The sequence below is a fragment of the Sarcophilus harrisii genome, chromosome X, assembly GCF_902635505.1.
Source record: "Sarcophilus harrisii chromosome X, mSarHar1.11, whole genome shotgun sequence".
Classification (NCBI taxonomy): domain Eukaryota; kingdom Metazoa; phylum Chordata; class Mammalia; order Dasyuromorphia; family Dasyuridae; genus Sarcophilus; species Sarcophilus harrisii.
Window position 1 is genome coordinate 42,926,713 of NC_045432.1, and position 17,919 is coordinate 42,944,631.

General features: G+C 38.9%; 1 protein-coding gene across 5 annotated transcripts in view; it reads right to left on the reverse strand.

Annotated features, from left to right (window-relative positions):
* The window catches only part of ATP11C (ATPase phospholipid transporting 11C), a 193,266-nt gene that overhangs the window by 108,627 nt on the left and 66,720 nt on the right, over positions 1-17,919 (reverse strand). For all 5 annotated transcript variants that reach the window (XM_031944856.1, XM_031944855.1, XM_031944854.1 and 2 more), the window contains exon 2: positions 13,272-13,391. In XM_031944856.1, the coding sequence (XP_031800716.1) occupies positions 13,272-13,391 (120 nt within the window). The remainder of the gene's footprint in view (positions 1-13,271; positions 13,392-17,919) is intronic.

Consider the following 17,919-nt stretch of genomic DNA (forward strand, 5'->3'; position numbering starts at 1 on the left):
TATTCCCGTTCTTCTCTGACATGCCTACAGTGCGCAGTATCGGCAGAATATTCAATAAACACTTCTTTCTTGACATAATTGGCATTCACATGTGAATGAGAAAAGCTTTTCTAAATTCAAAGGAAAACAATTCTGACCATTTCAATAAAATCTGTTTGTGCCCATTCTGACATGAAGACATAGGATTATGAAATAAGAGCTAGAAAGGAGCTCAGAAACTTAGAAATCTCTACCACAGCTCTCACAACCAAACCCATTTTTGCACTCACATAGTCATACCATAGTCACGTTTAATCTAAACTCCCTATTACTTGTGGGAAAAAATATAAACTACCCTACTTAGTATTTAAAGTCCTACCAGACTGATTAGTATACATTATTACTACTCAAGGACTTTATGTTCCAAACAAACTGACCTACTAGCTGTCCTTTATATGCAAAGTTCCATTTCCCATTCCAGGCCCTTCCATGTGCAATGTCCCAAATACCTAGAATGGTATTCCTCCTTATCCCGCTGCCTCTTGGAATTACTGTCTCCTTTCAAGGCTCAGCTCGGGGGCCAATTCCCACATGAGGCCTTTCCTGATGTTCCCAGATGTTGGTGTTCTCCACCCCCTTCTGAAATAACATTATATTTACACATACTATTGTTTTATCCCCCAACAGAATGCAAGTTCAGCGAGGACAGAGACCGTTTCACTTCTGCTTTGGGATCCCTATAACCCAGAATAGTATCTAGAGGGCACACCTGGAGGCTCTTACATGCTTGTTACAATGAAATTAACTGAACCAATGAACCCATAATTGAACACTTAGTAAGAATGAATGGAAATTACGGGGAGAGAAAATTACAGTGAATTTTCAAAAGAACTCCTATCCATGAGAACCTTCCAAGGATGGAACGAATGCTTCATGAAGCAGGGAGCTCATCCATAACTGGAAAGATCCAGGCCAAGATGGGCTGATCACTTCTGTTGTCAAAGGGATTTCATGAGAGCTCAAGGCTAAACTAGGTGCACTTCTATAATCCCCTTTAATTTGGAGACTCCAATTCTTTGATTTTATTTCACTTTAAATAAAGACTATTAACTATTCATGTCCAGTAAGATGTTTCCTATTGAACCACCAAAAATAATTGAGGGAGGAGAGAAGGAAATGATGTAAGCAATTCAAACTCATGAGCATCAGCATTACAAGGAACTATGGGATATGTAAATAAAGGAGACTTGTTCATTTAAAGACACAGGACATTTAATCCCTGTCAGTGGTATCAAGAGAACCTTAAGAAGGCCCCCAGTTCACTAGGGAAAATTTAAGGTACCAGCATCCCACCTAAAAGACAGGAGAAGACAGGTTGCAATCTGCATCACTGAAAGGAATGCTAGGCTCAAGTAGAGCACAAATCCATTGGACTGCTTGACCAATTATTATAATGGCTGTCCTGCAACCCTTTGATGACTGGGTGGATATGCCACAGGAACCAGCATCCATTTCTACACCCAGTACAAGGACAGATCACATCTCTTTAGTCACCTTCCCTCTTGGAGATTAGCAAAAGGCAGGTAACTGACATGGGAATTTTGTCCCATTTAACCACAAGTCATTTTCTGAGTGAGAGATGGGATTGAGATCAAGTAAAGTCTAATCCTTTTTTTTTTTTTTTTGAAGATTCTGATCCAAGACATCAAGAAAAGGAGCACCTGATGTCCCTGTCTTTTGACATCTGACAGTAGCACCTGCATCTTCAGAAGCCCTTCTTCGCAGGAGAGTTGGGGCGAGCTAGCTGATTCTTATCACATTTTAGAGCCACCAAGAAGAGGATCAGAACTCCCAATGAAAAAATGTACAGAAGAGGGAAGCAGTCATGAAATCTAAAGGATATTAACAGGGTGTATTGAGATCTTTTTCTACTTGGGAGGGGTTTTTCCAACTTTCTGTACCAGCTGCAAAATTCTGGTGGTTTCCAGAGGCCCCCGTAGAGCCCTTCAGAGGAGTTCAGGCTGCTGAAGACAAGTTTTTCTAAGGAAACTATTTGTGTTCCAGGGGAGAGGAAAAAAAAAACCAAGGATTTTATAAGCAAATAAAAATTTTAAAAGTAGGTCAAAGTGTTTATCCTTCAGTGTTCCCTGCTTTAACAAGCCCTATTCCCAGAGTTACAGTGACATCACTGATGGTATTTGTGAATAAACAAAAAGGATCCCAATTTTTTTTTAGTTGCTGAATGAAGTAGAGGAAAAGAAATCAATGCTTTCCATTAAGTCAGAAGGTAAAGAACAGAGTCTGCTTTATTTAAAATATCTATTGCTTTAATTAGTGGCTCCGAACCAAACACAAAACAAAAAAACACACACAAAACCCCCCCAAAAAACAAAGAGAAACAGGGCAATCAATGGGAGAGAAAGGGCAGCCAGTTCATGGAATTGGCAGCTTGGGGTATGAAAACTGCTCATCTATACTGAATGGGCCCCTACGCTCAGCTCTACCAGTGGACTCCCAATTTACTTGGGGATTCTGTAAGAGAAAGATGGCCCTCTTCCACACTATTACATATAATAGATGTGAAAGAGACTGGATACACTTGGAAGTACTAGAGAAATGTATTCATTCATTGATTCATTCAATAGCTCAAGCAATACTTTTCTCTATGAAGACCTGTGTTCTCCCGAACTATCATTATTTATTTGTATTTATTCTCCATACACTTCTTTATGTATGCGTTGTCTCCATTGGTAGACAGAGAGGGTTTCATTCTTTCTTTCAGTATTAACTGATTGAGTTCCTACAGTGCATACAATCCACTTCAGTAAATATTTAAGGTTCCTGGTACTTGTCAGGTGCTGGGAATAGACAGATTAAATGGAAGCCTCTCTCTTCCCCCAAGAAGCTTACACTCTACCAAGGGGGTCCAACATTTTTACAAATAAGTGCAAAGATAATTGGAAAATAAGCAAGCACCAATGGCTAAGGAGATCAGGAAAGGCTTTCTGTTCAGGGAAGGTGATGCTTGAGCTGAACTATGAAGGAAGATTTGGATTCTGAGATGTAGATGTGAAGATTTGGGCTTTTTGTTAACATCCACACACTCCCAAACGGGCCCAGAACACACCAAAAGAGGTTAAGGACTCCTGATCTATATAAAGAAACACATGCTTAAAAAAAACTTTTCTCATTCTTTTTTTTTTCTTTTGAGTTCTCTTTTTTTAGGTGCAGACTTGTGATTTAACTGACATAGAAAACTCTCAGTGAGGAAACTTCTCTTCCAGTGGACATCAGCATCTGCTTGAGAACCACAGAGCACCGAGACATTGATTTGCCCAAAACTAGGAGCATTAGGTAACTGAGATGGGACTCCAACTGAGATCTTTCTTTCTGATTTGGAAGTTGCTTCTCTTTTATTTTACTTTCATCATACTATACATCATACTTCATACTATTCCCATTTTACAGAGGCTTAGCTTAAGACTCAAAAAGCTAGAAAGTCACATGGTAAGTGCAGAGGTAGGAGTAGGTAGCAGGTGTCACAACGCCAACTCTTGTGCCTCCATAACCAAGCCCTGCTGGGTTTATCTTAAATTCAAGGGCTCAAGAGAGCCAGCTGATACATTTTCAGTATAAGCATCTACATTATTGTTTGAGTATCTAGAAAAAGTAATCTAGAAAATAGTAATGATGCAGGTTATTTTGCATTTTAAGTTTACCTGAAGTTTAAGTAGTTAAGTAATTAAACACATCACTGTCTAAAACGCAGAACTTCCTTCAGTTTTTCATCCCAAACTACATGTTTTAGATAATAGGATTGCTTTTTAATTGGCAGAATTTATTAATGTTCTTTCTTTAAAAAAAAAGAAAGAAAAATATAAGTTGTAAATGCCTGCATAAATGTCCCCAAAATAAATCCACAAAATCAAGTTCTACAAGGTTTCCTTCAAAGTAGGTGTCTAATGACAAGCCAGATGACGCTTGAGACTCCTCCCTTTTGTCCACGGTTACCTTCTCCAAGAAGACCATAGTCATCTAACATTTTTTTTTAAATTTCAGACATGTCTATCTCAGAAGCACTGTTTCATCACCTATGCTTAGAAGATTGAGACAGGTGTCCCGATGCCCAAGCTCAGTTTGCCTAGTGGAGTCCATTCTCTAGCTGCCATGTAGAGAAAACCACCAGGCTACTAAGCTACAGAAAGGGTAACCCTTCTATCAACCTCCACAAAAAAAGTCCTTGAATTACATGAAGCTAAAGAGTTGAATGAAAAGAATAAGCAGGAAGCTGTTATTCAGTTTTCCCTGATGCAGTTTCCTTGAGAAGTTTTCATTACTGGGGAAATGGACAAATGGGCTAACTGCACCCCAATTTCTTTGCTGAAATAACATATCTGACAGTAAAAGAGTGCAGTGGGTGTTGGATTAGAGTTCACCTCATAGAATAACAAGTTTGTACTCTGGCCATTTCAAGTAAATACATGACCCAACAATGAAAGGGCTTGGATGCAGCCAGTTCTGGGTGGTCCTTCTGTCATGAGGCAGCAGAGAGGACAAAAGAATCACGTATGGTTTGCTGCATCATTACTGGGAAGTGGTCAGGCTCCAAGCTCAGAACTCTATCGAGAATATATCCTCTTATTCAACCCTATCCCACAACAGAAAGGGAAACCCCATTTAAAATAATATAAAATACAAAAAAAATCTGGGAGTCAGTCTATCAAGGAACATTAGAGATTTATACAAATGCAATTGCAAATAAAGAAGCTAAATAATTGGTAAGATAATCACTGCTCAGGGTTGGATTGCATCAGTATAATAAAAATGACAATATTTACCTAAATTAATTTACATTTTAGTGTTACATCAAACCACTGATGAGTTTATATAGCTAGAAATAATACAATTCATTTGAAAGAAAAAAAGGAAAATAAGGAAAAAAAAAGAGGAATGAACTCAAACTATACCATAAAGTAGTAATCATCAAAAATACAAACACATACACACATACACATACTCACACAGAAGGCAACCACCAAAGAAACCACTTCCTCGTATCTACTTTCACTTACCAATAAAACTGATGTTACGAAGCAATTCTGACTTATTCCAAAATACTGAGAAAAAGAATAACCCTGTGTCCTATCATCAGTTTAGAAGGTGAAAACAAACTAGACAATAATCAAATGAATATCATCACTACCTTAGGTTCACAATCATGTAGAACCTGGCTATTTTACACATAAAAACCCTAAACATCTCAAGTTTCACCATACTACCATCCAAAAAAGGGGGTGGCACAGGAGGAAACAGCAGCAAGAGCCTTAAGTGCAGTGAGGATTCTGCCATCAATCAGAAGTCTCTGGGGGATTGCATGTTTGGTTTACTATACAGTTAACTATCAGAAAAAACATTCAAATAAGGACTTAATCCCTCCCGACAAAACCGTTCAGCATAGGCCCCCCCCCAAAAAATGATCAGAGTGTTAGTCACTTTCAGAACAGGTATGACATCTTTCTGTATTTTTTCTCATCTATCCAACTCCTAACCTCATTCATCCCTCCAACACCCAGCATCCTTTCTCTTAGTCTTTTAGTACTTCACAGATATCAATGTGGTGCTTGGCTATCAGTCTGTTATCTCTCCTTTTTTGTCCATGACCGGTCAACTCCTTTGACTGGTCAAGAACAACTATCATGATATATCTTCGGTGGCACTTCTCATTCCAAAGTAATCACTAGATTTTCTCTTCAGGTTATGCCCACTGTGCATTTTTTTATTGTTCTTAAAATGTTTGTGCTCCTTTTTCAACAATTTGAGCCAAGTTCAATAGACTTGTGGTGGAGAGAGCCATGTGCACTCAGAGAGGGGATTATGGGGAATGAATGTGGATCACAATATAGTATTTTCACCTTTTTTGTTATTGTTTGCTTGCTTGGTTTTTCTCTCTCTTTTTTTTTCTTTTTGATCTGACTTTTCTTGTACAGCATGACAAATGTGGAAATACATGTTTAGAAGAACTGAACATGTTTCACTTATATCGGACTACTTGCTGTCTTAGGGGAAGAATGTTGTAAGAAGACTGGAAACGTAGGAAGGGATCAAATTATTAAATTCCCATTAGAAGATTATCTAGAGGCAAGAAGGAGCCCAGGGCCTGGGGGAGGAGGAGGAGAGAGGGCACACTGTTAGACTTGCATTTTAGGAAAGTCACTTTTTTCCCCCATGACTTATAACTATTAAAAATAATGGGAAAATACCAATGTTGACTCATGCTTTGGCAAAAGAGAGTAACTTGGAGCCAAGTGCACGGATAATATCCAAGCCATTCTTTTCTGTCCTCCTCCCTCTGTATCCAGCTCATTTTCCATCTGCACTGCCTGTCCAAGATGGCGGTACTAATGACCTAATTCAATAGGATGGCCCGCCAACTGGTTTGTCATAATATGGCTTTTTGCTGCCTTTGAGCAGCCCTGGAAGTGTTCCAGTGTCCGACATTAGCCACAAGCAAGAACATGTGGAAAACCTCAGTATTCTTCCATTTGGACCTGGTGGGGACATGATATTAACAGCTGATATTTGGAGTGGATGGCTGACAACACGCTTTACCCAAACTGCCCTATTTGATCTTTAAAACATCTCTGGAATGTAGGTACTAAATTACTTCCATTTTAAAGATTTAAAAAATAGCCTCAGATCAAATGACTTGTCCAGACTGAGCACACAATTAGTGTGTGCTCTGCAGAGGGATATGAACAGAGGTCTTCTATTCTGTAAATTTGACATTCTATCTACGATGCCACACTATATCACCGTGATACTAGCAAACATCTCTGAAAGGAAACATTCAGTGTTTTATACTTTACTTGCTTCTCAAAGGATTAATGGACAGTTAGCTCTCTTTTTAATAAGAGTATTTGCAAAACTGCATATGCTTAACCTATATTGGATTATTTGCTATATCTTGGCAGGGGTGGAGGGAGGTGAGAAAAAATTGGAACACAAGATTTTGCAAGGGCAAATGCTGAAAACTATCTTTGGATGTATTTTGAAAATAAAAAGCTATTATCAAAATATAAAAAAAGAAGCGGTGTTCTAAACCACTGTATTCTCAGCTTCCATTTTTCTCTTCTTGACAAGGAGATTGGGTATCTGTTGTCCAAGAAAGCCTCTAGGGTCATCTGGTAACTATTTTAGATTGCTTAAATTTCTTTATGAGATAGTTGACCATAGTCAACATCTTTGCTTTTTATCAATTTCCATTTCTCAAAGTCAGTAGCTAGTTTAAAATGAGTGTTTGGAGTGTTCTAATTGCCACAGTATCTTTTGCCAACAGTATCTTTTCATCTTTAACCTTTCTTCTAATTTAGTATTGATCTTGACCTTTGCTCTCAATAGTTGATGGTCTGACTACACAGAGACAGCTGCTTTGGAAATGATTCTCTGTATCAGTAACCAGTTTTTTTTTCTGTCTAATGAGATATGGTTAATTTAATTCCTTCTGATATTACTCAGTATGCTCTTCTTGAGGAAAATACTGAAACATGAAAAGGCTTTTAAAAATGGATACAGAACAGAGCAAGAAGAATAATTTACACAATGACTATAATAAATGTAAAACATTTTTAAGTTGCTTTCAATGAACAAAAATGTATTTTTTCTCTCTCCCACTTCCCACTTTCCAATAAAAAAAAAAAAGATTCTTGATCAGATAAAAATCAAGCTAAAAAAAAAATTAATTCCTGTATCAACTCTAGCCAGAAATCTTATGTCTCATTCTGTGCCTTGGGTGTATCACAACTGTAAGGAAGTGGGCAGTGTGCTTCATCATTATACAATAATGTCCAATAAACAACACCGGAAGGCAGCTGAAGCCAGGTGCAAAATTCAATGACCAATCCTGGTTCCAGAGACCGGATGATAAAACACATGGTTCACTCCTGTAGAAAGCTGGACGACAATGGATGTGGAATGAAGCACATACTCAGACACAATCACTTTGTTGGGCAATTTTGCTTACCTTTTCTTTATAAAGGACAAAACTTCTTAAACTGTGGATCTTAACCCACTATGGGGTCACTGAATGTGGAAGGTCACAAAATTATGATTCATTATCAGAAAATGTTTGACTAGTATACCTATTTTATATATCTATAAACACAGGTTTGGATAAAAATTTCTTGGGAGAAAAGAGGTCACAAATAAAAAAAATTTAAGAATCCTTGGTTTAGAGTAGTGCTATCAATCTCAAATAGAAGCAGGGGCTGCTAATCAGTATATATGGACTGGAGATAGACAAATTTTAAAATATAATCTTACTGGAGAAAGTCATCTGTATCCAGAGGGAGGACTATAGGGACTAAATGTGGATCACAACATGGTATTTTCACTTTTTTGTTTTTGCTTGTTTTTTCTCATTTTCTTTCTCATTTCCCTTTTTGATGTGATTTTTCTTATGCAGCGTGATAAAAGTGGAAATATGTTAGAAGAATTGCACACGTTTAACCTATATTGGATTGCTTGCTCTCTACGGGAGAGGAATGGGAGGAAGGAAGGGAGAAAAACCTGAAACACACGGGTTTGCAGGGGTGAATGTTGAAAACTATCTTTGCATGTATTCTGAAAAATAAAAAGCTATTATAAAAATAAAATATAAAATATATAACCTTATCTATCTTTTACTGTATTTTGATTTTATTTTGTTAAATCTTTTCCAGCAACATTTTAATCTGGTTCAGGCTGCACTCTGGGAGTGCACGCTCAGATTGACACTACTGAGAGTATTTGTAAAACAACATGAAGGAAGGTGACAGAATGAGCAGCTGTAGAATTCAGCAAAAAGCAAGAGTAAAGAGATCAAGTTTATAGTTGGGCCCAGTTTAATTTGAGAGCATATTTAGATGAAAATGAAAGAAGGGAAGTTAATAGATGTGACATAAGAACTGCTCCACAAACACTACTGCAGTAACTGATCCTTCTGATTAATTTCTCAGGCAAAAAGGGATTGCAAGTAGAAAAAGCCCTGATATAAGGGAAGACTTAGTAGGGCAAACTCGCCAGTATTTACTGAAGCCATCTCGTATCAGTGAAAATGATGGCTTTACTTGGAGGGCCTTGTCAACTTCTGTAGAGAATTTCTTTAATTTCCCAACCTCTGCCACAGATATCAGCGCATCTGCTACACTTCTGTCCATGGTGCTCAGCTGGCTTACATTCAACATTAACTTGGCAGTGCCAGTTGACCAAATGTCTCAAGAAATGTCAGTTCTAGTAGCCTTTAAATGACTGACGACATCAGATCTAACAATTTATTCATTCCTCTGGTCACATTTATGCTGAGAATGTCAATATGGATGTAGTTTAATTTCTTTGTGGGTAGATCAATTTACTGGTCAGGAGGCCAAGACTGCACATATTTATAAATGTTGGAAAACCTGTAATTCTTAGCTCCCCATGCTATCAGTGTAAGGAGTAGGAGCCATTCTTTTAATATTTTATAGTTGTTTTTATTGTCATTGATCATGATAACGAGAATAATAATAGCGGTTTTTATATAGCTTCAAAGTTCGCAAAGTACCTGTTACATTATTTGATCATTTCATTATGGCCAAGGAATTAATTCTAGATTTAGAGCGGATTTAGATTTAGAGCCATTTGTCCAATTCCTCCATTTTATAGATGAAGAAAGCGAGATCCAGGGAGTTGAAGTGACACAGTAAGTGCCTCAGGTAGGATTTGAACCCAGCTCTTCCTGAAGCTTTCCACACTACACCACAGTGCCTCTCATCCAGAATCCCTAAAGAATCTTTCAAACTGTCCAACATGTCATTTCCTCACCACGAGGAGGCCTCTGCAATCAGAGAACAGAGCTAGTGGTAACCAAACACAAAATGCCTCTGCCCCAGTCTTCTTCAGGCCTTTGCTGCAACACAAGCCACTTAAAAAAAAATCTGGACCCAGGATTTCATCACCATAGGAAATTCCCAGCAAGGAATCTCTGTCCACTGATGCAGATTGTCAATTGATCTTAGAGGGTTGCCTGGGACACTGAGAGGTTAAGCGATCTGCCCCAGCTCACACAGTTAGTAGGCCTCAGGCAGGATTGCAACCCGGTATTCCACACTCCAAAATCAGTCCTTCAGCAGGCATATCATGCTGCTACTTAAGTGATTACAAAATAAATCCCTATGTGCTATAGAAATCAGAGGGCATTAAAATGTACATTTGCTTTCTTTAATTCCGATTTTATGTCTTTTTATCATTAGCATTCTTTTTTTGAAATGGTGAGTTCCAATTCTCTCCCTCCCTTCTTATCCCGCCTCCATCCTTCGAAAAGGCAAGCAATATGATATCAATTATACATGTGAAGTCATGCCAAAAAATGTGCTTTTCCAAAAAGCAATATTACAAAGTATCTCTCACCACAGTATTCTATCTCCCAATTCTCAGCAAGATACATCCGAAACCTACCTTGTATGTTTAGGGTCCTAGTCCTGAAACACTTGTCATCTCTCTAGCTATGCTGTGAAATAAGGGATGGAAGAGGCAAGACAGAGAGCAGTATTTTAAGAGGATGCCAGGGAGCACACTAAAAGGGATGCTTAAGTGGAGCTAAGAGAATTCTCTCTAACCCAGTTGGATAACTATGCTCATTTGCCAACTAGATATTTACAAAAACGGTCCAGTGGGGGAAAAAAATCTTTGCGTCCAGTTTCACTGATAATGGTCAGGCACTAAGGACAAACAGGGAATTGATATAGACAAGACTAGGAGCTATTTGTCAAGTGGTCAAAGGATATTAGCAAACAGTTCCTAAAAGACTTGTACACTATTAATAATCATATAACAGAGTGGTCCAAATCATTAATAGTAAGATGTAAACCAATGAAGATTTTCCTCATATTCAACAGATTGTCAAAGATCACAAACAAGACACTGGATGAGCTGTGGGAAAACAGGCTCATTCATATACTGTTGGAGCGGTGAAGTGATCCAACCACTCTGGAAAGTAATTTGGAGTAATAACTAAAATTTTCATACTCCTTGACATAGAGATCCCAACAGTAGGCAAATGTGCCACAGAGATCAAAGACAGAAAGAAAGGTCCCACAGACACCAAAAATATTCATTTTTTTTATATAGCAAGGAATTAGAAACAAAGTAGATGCCAGTTAATTGAGGGAATGGTTAAACCAATCATACTATATGAATGCAATTAATTATTACTGCTCTAAAAGAAATGGAAAATTCCGAGAGACTTCGATAGCTACAACCAATGTCAACAAGAAATAAAAACACAGAATGTCATATGGTTATAATCAAGTTTCGACCCTCTTTGAAGAGATGAAGGACTACTGGAGGGTGGAATACTACATATACTTTCAGACACCGTTGACAAACTGATTTTGCCAAGCTGCTTTTATTTTTCTCTTTTGTTTTGAAGCTTTTTTACAAAAGATGGCTTGTTGAATTGGGAAGAGGTAAGGGATATTTTGGAAAATGACGATGAGTTAAAACTCAAATTCCAGTCGATCAATGGTCTCATCAATTGGCAAATTCCCTCCTATTACACCCAATTTATTAATAAAATCTTAAAGTGTCATTTCAGGCCTTCTTCGTTATATAAATTACCACATTAACCAATCAATCCATCAACAAATAGTTAAATCACGCACCTACTATGTGTCAAGTACTGTGTAAGGCTCTGGGCCTATAAGTATAAAGAATGAAACAATTTCTACACCCAAGGGACTTTTAATAGAGGAGATGATAAACATATATAAAAATACATACTATAAAATTGAATAAATTCAAACATAAAATCTAACTAAATAAAAGGTAGAACATGGGAGAAGAGGGCACCAAAAGTTGGGAGTACATAAGCAGCATGGAAGAGGGAAGATTCTATGAGGCAGAGATACGCAAGAAAAGCCCTCTAAGGGCATGATTCAGTCTCTGCAAAGGGGAGATGAGAGATGCAATGTCATGTGAATAAAGTTTGATTAGGGTATAGAATATAGGAAAAGTGGAGCCAGATGGTGAAGGGTTTTAGAAGCAACAGGAAGTCACTGCAGTTAGCTAAATAAGAGTCACCTGGTCAGATCAGGCTTTGTGAACAATGTGGAGAGTCCACTAGAGTGGGGAGGGACTGTTGTAATCATTTAAGTGACCAATGACAAGTGCTTAAATTAAGGTGGTAGCTGTGTGAACAGAGAGAAGAGGCTGAATGTAGCAGATGTTGCGAACTGATTGAAAATGTGAGATAAGGATGTATGGAATAAGTTCCTAGTTGAGAACCTGGGAAACTGGGAGAATGGTGGTACCTACCATAGAAATGGGGAAGTTTGAAAAGGGAGAGTGTTTGAAAAGTAAGATGACTTCTGTTTTGAATGGTGAATTTTGAGCTGCCTCTGGAAAATCCAGGGAGAAATAGCAGTAGGCAATTAATGGTACAAGACTGAAACTCAAGAGAGATACAAGCTGGATAGATGGATGTAGAGGCTATCCACAAAGAAGGTAACTAAACCTATAAGATCTGATGAGGTTGCCAAGAGTGAGACTGCAGAAAAAGAAGTATACCCAAAACAGTATACCCACAATTAGGAGACATAACGTGAATAATGAGCCAGCAAAGAACACACAGGTAAGGAGAGAGTAAATGTCAGGAAAATTCTGGAGAGGGTGGTCAGTAATGTCAATTGCAGCAGATGGTTGAGAAGAATAAGAACTGAGAAAAAAGCCATATGGGGGAATTAAGAGTTAACTGGTAACTTTGAAGAAAGCAATTTCAATTGAGCAAAGAGATCAGAAGTCAAATTGCCAAGGGTTAAGGTCTAAGTGACAGCAGAAGAGACATGGGCAGCTTTTTTTCTTTATAACTATCAATAGAGGCTCTGAGCCAATAATTGGGGATACCAAATAGGCCTTCATCTTTAAACATGACAATGTGATAAGATTGAAGAGGGAAAGAAATGTACCTTCCATCTGAGTGCTTATAACTGAATCAAAAAAGGAGCAGAGAAAAGGGGCAGAATTCATTTAAGTCTACTGAGCTTTTTCAGTCAGATTATTACAAAGCCTTGGCACCAAGAAAAATCTGCATAGTTGTGGAATTTTCCAAGTCTCTGTAGATTTCTGGAATATTAAGGAACAATTTCTTTTATATAAATTGTTCCTTAATATCTTTCATATAAACAGAAACAAACCCCTCTCCTCAAAAGCAGAAAGAAATATAAATACAAGGTCAGGCCCACTAGACAAAAAAGTCTCAGAAATGAATTCAATCAACTCACCTTGGAGGACACAATCCGGTTATCACAAAACTTCTCTTCGACGTATGCATCTGTCTCCGGGGCTTGGTGGTGACCAACATAGACAGTTCGAGTGCTAACCCGCTGCTCTTCCCCTCCGCACTAAGCAACAGAAGAGAAAAACGTAATAAGCCTTTCATAATTCATTTTCCTATCTCCATCAACTGACTTAAGAATGTCAAATAGAGTTTATCCTAAATCAATGGTACAACAACTTCTGATGCAAACAGATGAACACATCAACAGATTTGTGATCTCAGATAGGGATGCTCTCCTTCCAAAGAAACAGCTCACAACCCTATCCATGCCTAACCATCCAGTGTGATGTTCGTCTTTGCTCTCCCGTACGTGTTACTAGGTGCAACCCAGTGGGATCCAGGCACCAGGAGCCTTCTTCAAGTTCTCTGGAGACTGAGAGGATAAATGTACAACATGTGGACAAGATGACCAATTCCTCTCACTAAATGACCAGCACATCTTGAATGCACATCCTGGTTTCATATTAGAATTTAAAAGAGTTCAATTTCAGTACAGGACCTGTCACATATGTCTTCTTAGAGTAGGTTTCCTACTTAGCCTTGGAAAAAAAAAACAAACTGTATCTATCCTCTTTAATTCGAAAGCAGATTATATAGAAAATACGGTCATATTCCAGGATTATCACGAATTCAGTGATAATGTGTGACAAAAACTGTAATTCATGTATGCCTTTTCGCCCTAGATGACTCCTGAATTAAATCCTCCTACAAGTTCATGCAGGAAATTCCCCCTAATAGATCGTACACCTTCCTAATTTTTTTTTAATTTTTGGAGACTTGGGAGAGACCAGGATCAAGTGGCTTGTCCAGTGCCACGCAGCTAGTGTCTGAGGTTGGATTTAAATTCAGATCCTCCTGACGTCAGAGTTGGGGCTCTACCCACTGTACCACCTAGCTACCCACTGCCTTCCTCACTCTTGCCATCATTCTCTTCATCAACTAACTCCCTTGCCTCCCCCTAAATCTCTGAGCTGGGGTCTTCTCCCCATTAGTGATTTCTTCCCTGGTACCACCATTTCATCTCACCATCATCTCAATTCTCTCCAGACTCTACCTGCCAGACCAGCTGAAGCTTCCTTCCTCTCCTCCTCCTCTTCTGGCCCAGTTTCTAACTTTACATATTTTCTTTTTTCCTTCTAATGTAAGCTCCTCGGAGACATCTTGCGTGTTTGTTTTTCTATCTTCAACAGTCAATCTGTTTGTCTATCTATCAATCAGTCTCTCTATCATAACATTCTTTTTCAATCTCTGCCTACCTGTCTCTCTTTCACTCTATCTTCTTTCAGGCTATCTGGCTCATTCTATCCCTATCTCTATCTAGAGGATACCGGTAGAGTACCCAAGCTATTCATCAATCATGCCTTGCTCTTGTGACATAACCAGACCATCTTCTATTTTTGCTCATCTATTTCCTGGATGACATCCTTTACACTGTTTCTTCTTGATCATTCCTTGCTTGAGTTGTATTTCAGCCTGCCCGCTCACATCCACCAAGTACCTCTCCATGACCCTTTAGGGAATCCTCAATTTAAATTCTTCAGAAACGGTAGTGGCCCAGGACTAGCTGCTCAACACCACCAGAAAACTATTCATATTGATTAGCATTGAGGAAAAGCTTGTCACAAACTTTACCCCTGATGGACAGTAAAAGAAGCAATTATTTTCAAGCCTATGAGCACTGCGTAGCTAGGAAGCTACTACTCTAAGAAGGAATAATCCCATCCTTATTAATGGAGCTATCAGATGCTTCTCCAAAGAAACCATTATAATTTGTGGGCTTTGAAGAAAGGCAATCCCATGGGGATCAATCACAGTCTATTATGTTTCATCTCTCTTTGAAAGCACCTTTCTCTGATTTTTGTGCCATGTTTTTAAATCAGGCTTGTTGATTATTTAGTAACAGAACTTGAGATAAACTGGAAAAAACACAGACCGGGGCATCTGGGGACTGGAGGAGTGTCTATTCTTAGGTTAGACACTGATCTCCATTGTGGCTTTGCTCAACTCTCCCCTCATCAATTGGGATAAGGTTCCATTTTCCTCAAGTTTTACAGCAAGTAGTGTTTGGCGCAATGGAGGGAACCTGGCACTTGAGGAGCTGGATTTAAGCTTTATCATTTAATTGTGTGAGTCTTAACAAATCGCACAACCTCTGATTTTTAATCCTGCTGGGGGGGGAGGGAGGGGAGACACCCCTACCAGATAGCCTCTAAGGCCCCTTCCAACCCTAAATTCTGTAAAACTAGCATGGTGTTAACCTTAGTATTCATATAAACCAAAGATGCTATATTAATAATAATAATAATAATAATAATAATAATAATAGAGTACTGATCTAGCTTTTTATGGTATTTATATCGTTCTTTAGAGGTGGCTGGGTGATGCTGTAGTGGCTAGAGTACCAGGCCTAGAATCAGGAAAATCTGAATTCAAATCCAGTCTCAGACACATATTAGCTATGTGACTCTAAGCAAATCGCTATACCCTGTTTGCCTCTGTTTCCTCATCTGTAGAATGAACTGGAGAAGGAAATGGCAAACCAGTCCAGTAAAAAATGACTAAACAACAACTATAACATATAGCACTTTAAGATTTACAAAGAGCTTTATAAATGTTCTCTCATTTGATCCTCCAATTACCTCCTAGCAGGTAGGTGCTATTATTATGCCCGTTTTACAGCTGGAGAATCCGAGGCACACACAGACATTCCGTGATTTGTCCAGGCTCACACAGCTAATATGTGTCTGAGGCTGGATTTGAGCCAGTCTTCCTAGCTCCAGGTTCATGCCTCCACCCATAATCCTCTCTCCTCTGTGACTTTAATGAAGTCTTAAATAACAGTTGACATTTATATAACATGTTATGATAAAGAACCTTACCTCTAGAATCTTACTAGCTCCCAGTAATGGCCCTATACCTTGGCAGGAGGAAGATAATTAGCCCATTTTATTGAAGGAGAAAACAAGACTCAAAATGCTACGGTGGAGTTCCCCATTACAAAATTCCCAAGTAGCTCCATGTCCAGTATTTTTATCCCTAAGCCTTCATGTCCACAATTCCACTATTATCTTTTCAAGGCATAATACGGTATAAAACCTTTAATTATACCAATGTTAATGTTTTTTAATAACTTTTCTTGTAGTCATGTAGGCTTTTCTTCCTTTTTAGAGACAAGAAATAAATATCAGCCTTTTTATTTTTTTAATCATTTCTTCCCTTTCTAAAACTTAGCATCTTACATGGGAATATCTATGGCTAAAAACTTACTCATATTCCCCCTATCTCTGGGTATATTACAGGCTGCCGTTGTATGCCTCACGTATATAACTTTCTTTAAGGAAAAGAAAAGGCACTTTTGGCTTGATTATATGAAAGATTCTATGACGGGAGATCTCCAGGTCTATGGAGAAACCCATTAACTAGATGTTAATCAAACCTGGTGGAATGTGAATGAGCAGTGATTATAGACTCTCTATCCAGAGATCTTGGAGGAGAACAAACTTCTATCTGATCTGGGGGACTTAGGCAATTAGCTGACCAGAGGCAAGGTCCTGGAATGTCCCTCCAAGTATAGGAGTCTGCCATCCTAAAATGAAATGTTGGAGGATTCCCAGTTGCTGTGTCCAATTAAGAACAAATTTCCAAAGGGACTCTTGTCTTTTTTGGAACTGGGATGAAGAGGGAGGCGGGGTATGGAGAGAACGGCATTTCTACTGCCTGATCTAAGGATAGACTTTTCAAGGACAGGGGCACTTTCTTAGCATGTCAGCAGGACCCGGCATGCATGACATTTCCAGATGTGTTTGTTTCCTAGGCAGATAAGGTCTTCTCTCGGCAACAGGAAATCATTGAAATTATTACCTTTAACTTTCTGTGCCCTGCTCTGAATTGAGGCAAAGGTCAAGTCTATATGGAGCAGCTTGAGTCAGGACAGATCTGATTTCAGAGAAAAATGACTGTTCAGTGTTTCACCTACAAGTGGCCACACTCCCGTGGCTCGACCCCAAGAAAAGCTCTTTAGTATGCCAGTTGTGAGGCCATTTCTATAGACTGCACCCTGGAAGGGAACAGGCCAGGCAGGGCCTACAAAGTGAGGTACAGTCCTCTGAATACAAAACTTTCCAAACCCACTGAGTTGAATTTTCCCCCTTGTAGCGATCTGCTGAGGAAAATCGCCGATTTTACAGAACCTGTAAAGAACTCAGAAGTCATCTACCCATTTTATAAGAGGAAGCAGAACAGAGGCCGACTCAAGAGCACGGAGCTCAGGGTAAGTCATCTCCCCTCTCAGATGGTGAAATTGAGGAGAAATGACTTACCCGAGCTCACACAGGGACTAAGCGACCGGGTCAGACCTGGCCATGTCATCCTACCCTATCATAGCGTAGCTACGTGGCAACAGAGAGCACAGAGGCTTGAGCCCTGAGTCAGGAAGACCTGAGTTCAATCCAATCACTTTCTAGCCGTGTGGCCCTCAACAAGTCACTTTACCTCTGTCGGCTTCAATCTTCTCATCTACAAAAGGGCTAGATGCCCATCATTTGGGGAATGGCTGAATAAGTTATGGCATAGGAAAGTAAGTGGAATATTAC